The sequence below is a fragment of the Rhea americana genome, unplaced genomic scaffold, assembly GCF_003343005.1.
Source record: "Rhea americana isolate MKP2758 unplaced genomic scaffold, rheAme1 scaffold_74, whole genome shotgun sequence".
Classification (NCBI taxonomy): Eukaryota; Metazoa; Chordata; class Aves; order Rheiformes; family Rheidae; genus Rhea; species Rhea americana.
The window spans coordinates 1,803,204-1,812,781 of record NW_028186912.1 but is presented as its reverse complement, the minus strand read 5'-3'; the positions used below and the strand labels follow the sequence as shown (position 1 = coordinate 1,812,781).

The window sequence follows — 9,578 nt, the reverse complement described above, 5'->3', positions numbered from 1 at the left end:
GCGTGCCGGCGGGGCTCCCTGCAGGACCCGGGCCGTGGCTGCCGCTGCCCTTGTACAAAACCAGGGAGCTGCGGTCTGGGTTGAAAGCACTGCTTAGGCTGAAATAAGCCACCTTTGCACTGGAATATTCCAGGTCCTCAACCAGTTCCTGACGAAGCCCAGTGCTGTGAGAGCAGCGTAAGCTGCTCGGCGCAGGACGGCAGCACTGGCACRCTTTCGGAGGGCCTGCACCTCTGCAGCACAGATTGCACGGGAATTTCAGAGCACATCTGCCTGCTCCGTTAGCCTCGAGCTCAGAGTTAGCTTACCTGCAGCTGGGCACAGTTACGACAGCTTAGCTGATGGATACTAATTGCTTAAACCACTATAACTGAGTTATATTTAACTAAGTGTCTGAACTCTTTCCACAGTAACATAAGCAAAATCGAAGGGTCGCCTGCCTGCTGGACAATACACCTGGTGATTACACTGCTATAATAATATTAGTGTAACTCAAACTTCCTCCCAGGGACAAAGCCAAAAGCTTACCAAAAGGAAAAAATATATATGTATATAAGTTTCAAAGTTCTTTGAATACAGTCCCATCTTTTAACTGATTACATTTCTGTTCTTTTCGTCTGGCCTGGCACACTTCCACAGTGACATAAAAAAAAAAAAAAAGTTACTCCTCTTGTTATCACTCCCACATTGCCTCGTCACCACAAACAGGTTCATTTCAAAAGCCACATTTTAGTCACTGCAGCTCGTAAGTCTCAGTCCATGCTATTAAGCTATTAAGTCTATGGAGCAAGGTTTAAAGTTTCTGTATACATGAAGGACTTCTATGCCTAAAAACTCATCTGTTTTTTTCCAGGTAGTGAATAAAAGCTAATATTTCAATATATAAAATTTATGTTAAATATATGCTTAGACCATTACAGATTTAATACTATTTTGCAAAAAACAACAACAACAACAACAACAAAAAAAACTTAAACATTCAAATTCCAGATGGTTTATATGATTTCCTATCTGACTAGTTACTTGATGATTGGGGACCAGAAAAAGACCCTAGACCTCATACATAAGTTGTTCATTCTCTTAATCAATTGAATAGATGCTGTCCCCCAATTAACAATTAAGGTTTGTAAATTAGAAAAAAAAATCTTCACTTCCATATCATAATTTATAGTAATAATAATAATTTATATATAATATATAATATATATATATAAAATATATATTATATAAAAATATAATAATAATAATATTTACCAACTAGTTTCAAGAATTTATTCAAATTCCCRTAACAACATTATTCTGGTATTTCTTTCACCCTTTTCCCCTGTTCACTTTCAGTAGAATTTCCATAGGCACCACCATCAAAAAACCAATGGGTATTTGCATCTTACAGCACTTTAAACACCTTTCCAAAGCCGGCCTTTATTCCCATGTTTCTCTTACCTTATCTGTTCTTCCTAAATAATTCAGCTTTGCGCAGCAAGAAGATGCAATGTTTTGTGCCGATCCTCTGCCTAGAGAGAATTCAGTGTGATCTGTACCTTTGCCTTTGTTTCAGTGGCTCTTGTCTCCCTTCCTTATGCCGTTTCATAACCTATGGCCTCTGCTGTTCAGGAGGTCAGATTATCATGTTGGTCCCTTCTGGCCTTAAAATCTACGACTGTGTGTTCTATTGTCTGCCTCCCAGCTGCTTATCTTCCTTCTCACTCTCAYGCTTTTGTTTTGTGCCTTGCATTCTTCCTCACTGGTATTAATCTTCTCACTGATTTTTTTTTACTCCATCTTGGTGAAAAAAAAAAAAATCAGTGGGAATATGAATCTGAAATCACCGCTTTTGTTCCCTGCCTCATCTCTTTCTCCTCTTAGTCCCTATCTGGATATTAACAGCAGACAGTATGGCAGCTTTTTTGTATTCTTTGCATTGTACATCCTGTTTTCCTTTATTCTACTCTGCACAAAATATACACTATTTCAGAGCCTAGGAGTAGAGAAGTGGGCTACTAAGTAAGAGAACTGAATAATGAAACGCGCATGAGGAGCTGGGAGGATCTAACCTCTGCTGTTTGGCACGTGTAATAACAGCTTAAACTTTTATGCAAAAGTACGCTTAGAAAGCACACATTTAAATAGAGAAAACAAAGCATCCTGTTCATGACAGCATGACTCTTGACATGTCTTAATGGGTCTTTACATCAAAAAGAGATTCAAGTAGGCAGAATTTGGAAAATTCATGCTTACAAGAAGATTTAGGAGGTAGAACCCTATATCTGTTAGCCATATTAAAATGGATTATATTGTCAAGCTAACATATTCTTAAAATGTTTACATAAATATTGAAAAAAAGTTGTAACTTACTTTTACATGTGGTGTCAGTGAGCAACAGCATTTTCATGTAACACTTCGCCTTTTTACCTCTTCATCCATCTTGAATCAATCGGACTTCTTGACACTGCATCTCATTATTGCGTTAAGTCACATAATCATGTTAATACAATGGACTAAAGTATTACTGTCAAGTCCTCCCAGTTTTTATACGTTAATTTTATTAAACATCTTATAACAAAGAAATATTGCCAAACTCATAAATAAGTAACTTGGTAGTAATTTTAACAGTCAAAAATATTTCACTTTTAATGGGGAACTGATACCCTCTTCTACAGATGTTTTGAGCTATTTGAACGAACAGTTCTTTTAAATCAATATGCCTTTACGTTTGCTTTGCCACAGCAGTTGTGAGAATGTTCCATTTTCTTTCTATGTGGAATCTGACCTCTAAAAAACACCTATTACCCACTAGCCTTTTACTTTTTTTGGCTTCCTGGCAGTTTGCATGTTTTCACCCTTACAGACCCATCAAGTAATGATTGCTCATGCATCCTAGGGTACAGTATTAACACCCTGCTCGTCGGAACCCTCTCTCCCCTAAACCTTCTTCTGTTTAAGACACTAATAAAATCCCTTCAGAACAGCTCTTCCCACTCCAAAAAGCTAGCTGAGCTTGTTTCATATTGACAGGAGACATTCCTCATCCCATTCACTGGAGTTAGGAGGAGTAGGTGTGATTATTACATCGCTCTTTCTAATTCAGAGAATGGAAGAATGAGAATGCAATTTGAACAGAGATAATTCTCATGACAGTCAAATGTGTATAAATATGCTACTGAGGCAGATTCACATACTGTAAAATTAAAACAAACAGACATCCTTCAGAGATCTGGGTGAGTATCTAAGATGTCTTTTGACTGAAAAAATCATTTACCAGAAATGAGCTCATTGTATCTCCCGCCATATGCTAGCACATTTTCTGACTATTAGATGTGTTTGTTTGGAACATCAATGCAATTTCCCCGTCTGAGCACTTCAAGTGGTTCAGATTCTTTTTTTAACCTTTCGCAGCATACACCTCCTCTCAAATATCTGAATATATCTGTATCATGTAAAGCAAAATTGTTTGCGATTTTCAAAGCTGATTTTTGCCTAACCCAACAGCTTATGTTATTACACAAACATTTGCAGCCATTTCCAATAGCATATGCTCAGGCAGACTGGTTCTGAAGTTACATGTAAAAAGTGACCATCAGTGTTGATACCTATCTGCTTCCATGGAGCCAAACTGAACACGGGCAGATATGAAGCCATGGAAATCAGTGGAGTTTCATATGAAATTATCAGCATGCAATACAATTTTCAGTGAATACCAGTGTAAAACAGGTCCTTGTCTTGTTCTTCATTTCATAATCCTACAGAACAAAATTCAATACTGACTGTTATCCTCACCTGCTACAAAGTACTCTCCAGTTCCTGATTTATCCAAGGAATCTTTCAGTCCATTCTAAGTGCTCGGCAAATGATCTATCAAAATGATGGTAATAAAACATTTAATTCTAAAATTCAAACGTTTACTTTTAAGTGATGGTGAAGTAAAAACCCGTCAGCACTCAAGAAGTTTTTAAAATCCAAAATCTTCACATTCTTTGTAGAAATTCCAATGTTTTTCCATTATATGACATGGTAGAAACTCATCTTTATGCACTATTACTATCTCATTGAATAGAAGAAAATGTATCGTATTTTCTAATGAGTTGAACTGGACAGAAGAGCCTGTTGGAAATGAAGGCAAATAATTAGAAAGTTTATATTAAAATAATAGAAGGCAATTTCTGTCACTATTATCTAGATTAATAGCTTTTTAGAAGCATGTAAAGCATTGCAGATCCCTGTGTCCTAAGAATCCTGTAACAGTCATGTAATCTGTGGTACAGGCACAACACTGAACCCAGACTTCATTGAGACAAGGGTAGTATTACACTGCTTGGTGCCCAAGGTGAGAAATCAATCCTTCCAGACATTTCCAATATTTCCAATTTCCTGTGGAAATATGTAAAAAAATGCAGTTCTTCAGGACTGCTTGAATTTCACTTTTATCTGGACTAGATGATCTCCAGAGGTCCCTTCCAACTTTACCAGTTCTATGATTCTATGATCTCCACAAATGAATAGGTTCAGTATACTTGCCAAAAATAAAGGAATTCCTCTCACCATGCCCTTCCTACAGTCCTGAGTGGACTATATAAAGAGGGAGGAGCACATCTGAATACAAGAAGGATTGAACAACGGGTATTTGCAATATTTAAATATCTGATAGGCTGAAGCAACTACTGCAATGCATAAACTAAGGCATTAGTGTTACTGCAGGAGAATCAGACCCCTAGCGTTCTCATTTTCGCTGTTAAAATTATTAAGAAAATTGCAGTATAAAGATCCAGCAATAACAAATATTACAAGACATTTTCTCCATGACGGCACAGAATGCAAAAGGCATTTGGGTTTGCACAGGAATTCGCTTTTGTTCATCTTTCATCCATATCCCTTAAATTCCTTTGCACAAAACATCAGAGCAAGTAAGCTGCCACAACCTGCCCAACACAGAAACTGTCAGTGAGGACAAAACTGTTATATTTAGCAGCTGCTACTAAGAGATAGAGGATTATCATAAAAGGGATGGCCTCTACTTTAAAACAAAACAAAATAAAAACAGTGTTCAGATAACATTCAAGTATTTAAAAGGGCAAAATAGGGTAAGTATTTCAAGATGATTAGATCAGCCAGATCTAATTAGATTACTAAAATGCAGACAAAGCATGTTTGAAGCTACACCAGTTGTTCGTTTAGCTTGCATTTGTTTTTTGGATACAATGTGAAATTACAAAAGTTAGTCTTTCTTTTTCACCAACGTTTTCCAACTGTGTCACCTACACTGATGCTAGAATACAACATATGATGACATTCATGCATGTGACAGCACTGATAGGTCCCAATGGTAAAAGAAATCAGTGCATCTTCTAGTGTATCTTCCTTTAAATCTAGTGTATCTTCTTTTAAGTCTACATCTCATCTTCAGCAAGGATTTGCCTGCAACTTCCCAAACTAAAGGATCTCACCACCCAAAGCAGCAGGGTGCTGAACTGGTGAATTATTACCATCAGCTCTGTGTTCAGAATCWCAAACACACAATCTTGCACAGAAGGATATACACTGTTCCATACCCATAACACTCACAGTAAAATGTCTGACTTCAGTGAGAATAGGATTTCCTTCAGTATCTTAAATCAGAGAATCTTCAATGCCATAATGAAACAAAAAGCATGCGGGAGATACAGCCTGATGTCTAGGGTATATTCAAGCACCCTTGACTATGACACACAAAGACTGACAGACTGAACACTTGCGTCCTCTCCAAGAGGTTATATTACAGTGCTCCTCACACAAAGTCTTCGCCCTTTATGAATAGTAGTTAGTCACACCAGAGGAAGTCACCTACATATATAACCAGAAGCAATGTGTCAAATAGTATAAAAAGGAATGCTTCATGGGAAGCCATGGAATAGTTTTAAGAACAACATCCTCAGAAACAATGATCTTTGAAATAAGCCTGGAGATTTTTTGATACTTAGACAGGTTTATGGCATAAACTGAGCTGAAAGGTCATCTTTAATACCGAATCTGTAGTAGCATACTTGTTGCCAATTCCCATAGTAGTTCCCATGACAGGTGTGACTACAACCCCTTTTGATGTGCTGAAAACAAATACTTTTCCTCCTGAAATGTCTATATGTTGTTTCTAAGCACAGGAMAATTTCTTAGCAAAGTCTAAAGTCAATTTAACAATCTATTTTGAGAAATCACAACTGGAGAAAAGACATTCCCCATTTAACTTTTGGAAATATCTTCTTTTTTTAAATAGTGGCTTTTAACATAGGAATTATTCAAAATATATAGAGATAAATAGATATATATCTTGAGAATGTGGCATATGATTGTTTTAATAATGAACTTAGGTCTAAAATTCTGCATTTAATTCCTATGAAAATGCAAAGCTCTTAGGTATTTTCAGATTTTAGTAAGTGTTATGTTTATATATTACAAAGTCTTTGAGAAGTTTTGCAGAGCACATTAGATCTCAATTGGCACAGACTGTGGAACTTGTAACCTCTTTAAATCAACAGCTTTAGATTTGTTTCTAAACTCTGAGACTGTGAAATAAGCAGCTTCTGGTGAAAGAGCACAGGTATAAATGCTCTGCAGTCCAATCCTTAGCCACCAATGTGCCTGAAAAATTATAATTTTCAAGCCCTTTATTGAAGAATCTCATCAAATAAATTTAGTTCACATTTTCTACTTCCACTTGCTCATGGACATTACTTTAGCAAAAATAAAATAGCCGTATACATTTCAGCATGTAATTCCCTCCAGTTTTGTTTTCCTGATTTCTAAAAGGCTTTTTTTCTTCCTTTTCATAGCTATTTCAAGCACAAACAAACAACAACCTGTTAGGGAAGGAGGAGTACTGCCACCAAAAAAAGCCATTATCGGTGGCTCTGGTCTCTGACAATGTATGAAACTGGACCTCATCCTTTCAGCCCTCACTGAAATATTCTAACTCATTTACAAAAATTCTAAAATCAAATTTGAAAGTGTAATACAGGTATTATTATGTATATTTCTATTATTATTATTATTAAATATTGCATAACATTATAAATATTACATATTATATATAACTATGTTATGTTATATATTTTTATATATATATTATATATTATGTACACATACATATGTGTATATATTATTAGAATAAATCTATTGAAAAACTTTTTTAGCAGTTGATGGGTTTCCTAGCTGACTCCTTTGGGTCAAATTCATCTTTTACCTATTGGATTAAGATTTTGTAAATTAAATGTCAGCATTCTCCCTTATGATGAATCCAAATTTACCTAAGTGAACAAGAAAAGTTGATAGCTGATTAACATCTTTCCTATTTTCATTTTTCCTTCTCACTTTTTTTTCCTTCCGTGCTTACTATTACTTTCAACCTTTTAATACCTGATCTAAAGTTCCCTTTCTCCCTTTTGACTTCTGTTAACTCTCATTCCCTTACAAAAGGCAGGCAGCTCACAGGCTTTTAGCAGAGAACTGTTCCAATACTACTGTCCAAAACAGAACCTCAGGCACATAGACAAGAAGCTTAGACAGGTAGTATGCACATAGCAATGTTCTCTTTTTGCTTTAACAGCTTTGCTGTGCTGTTAGTTGCTCTAAGTTTTCTGCCACCTTCATGAACCACAACATGAAGTATCACTGCAATTGGTATCAATATCAGAATGAGCTTTTTGTATAAATGAGAAAAACACATTTCTTCCCTTGGTACTTTTTCCACCCTGCTTGCCAATAGCTTTTCTGTCTTTGTTAACATTTGTATTAGGCTAATAGTCTCGATACAGTTCCAAATGCATTTCAACTTTTGTTTCCATTTCGTTGTAGCTTTATGACACCCTGTTTTCAGCAGTAGTGAGAACCTGAAAACTGTATTTAAGGAGAATTCTAACTAATGGCACAAAAATACAAAACTTCAGAGCAGAATCTCCAGTTGCCTAAAGGTTAATCATCACCAATGATTTCTACTTCTGTGCAGAGCCACCATTCTCTGATCATTGAAATACTCTCTGAAAGTTCAGTTTTTAAATATCTTTATACCATCTGTACCCTCCTTACTTTTCCTAAAAGTGTTGGAATCATCCAGAGATAGTTACGAATTTTATAGCTTTGTTACTGCTGTAAATTATTTGTAATAGAGATTGAAATGCTTTTGCATTTTAACCACCAAAATGTCTGAGTCATTTACATGTACTAGTGATTTTAGTTTAAATACTTCAGTAATACAGGTGGAGATTATCATTATACTTCAGAAAATGCTTAACTGATTTGTGATACCTGTGGCAAAGTCACAAGCAATGTTATTCTTCTGAGTAAAATGGATCTGGTTATGTGCAGCTATCCTAGAGGTAGGCTATACTTGGATAACCAACAAAAGATCTAAACGCTTAAAGATGACAGTCTTTGACCTAGAATTCTATAATATATTAGGAAAAAAACCTCTCTTGATAAGCTTAAACATTTCTCGTGCCTTTTCCACACGCCTCTCAAGAACTTAACAACAGAGAAGAACAGTTATAATCCAAGAACCACAGTAGTTACTGACCCTACAGATCAAATAAGGTCTTGGAAATGAAAGCCAATGTCTCTCAAAAACAGCATTCTTAGATCCAGTGACTCTTAAGGCAGCCATTGATCTGAGGCAGATTAATTCTTCCCATGATAGTGATGATTTTGAAAACAACTTTTCCTTTATCTGTTTAAGATCTGCTATCTTGAAAAAAGAGRTATCAGTGGACCAGTCATCACTACAAGACTGGTTATTTCTCTGACCACACCTTACAATATTTTTTTTTTCCTGAAAATGGCCTTTTAGCCAGGGCTGTCCACAGTTCCTGATCCACTTCATGTGATACAGATCTTCATTTCAACAGATTTTTCTGCCTGTGAATTCTGAAGTTCAAGCTTTTACAAACAGATCGGTAAGGGACGATTTTATCCTAAAAATTAGATGTGCCATGTGGTTTCCACCTCCTAAACGGTATAAGCCAGCATGGACTGTTGGCTAATTGCTTTGTGACTCTGTATCCTCCCCCACCCAGATTCTGAAAGTACCCTTTCCCAAAAAACTAATTTATCAGGTGGCCCTAAATTACAAATGCTGTATTTTTTAATTAATATATTTTGGAAAATCTGAAGGCTATTTATAACTTCTTGTTAAATAATTAAATCATTTCAGTTTAGAAATTACTTAATGGATTAAACTGACTGTAGATGGTTCATGGCACAGCTAAAATTGTGCCAGGAGGATGTAAACCACCTTCTGATACTCACTCAGCCTACAGTTCTTTCCTTCACATGACGCTACTCCTTGATACTATTCACTATGGATGATCTGTAGGTTCAGTTCATCATTTTCCTATATATAGAATTTGTAGAAAAATAACTTGGAATTTAATTCATATGTATTATTATTCTGTTCTCTTGCATCTAGATAAAATGTTAGATTGAGAAAGTAATGTTTCTTTGTCTACTCAGTAAAGAACAATAGTTCTTTCCTACAACAGAGATTACAGAAGCAATGTCACAGAGTAGGAAAAAAATTGTGTATCTAGAATCATTCTTCTCTGAATGTATTTTCACTA

At 35.9% G+C, this 9,578-nt stretch overlaps 1 protein-coding gene across 1 annotated transcript in view; it reads right to left on the bottom strand.

Annotated features, from left to right (window-relative positions):
* Positions 1-3,949: 3,949 nt before the first annotated feature.
* The window catches only part of ANKRD31 (ankyrin repeat domain 31), a 63,232-nt gene continuing 57,603 nt past the window's right edge, over positions 3,950-9,578 (bottom strand). Inside the window, 1 exon segment of the mRNA XM_085322102.1 lies at positions 3,950-4,101. Within this exon segment, the coding sequence (XP_085178228.1) occupies positions 3,950-4,101 (152 nt within the window).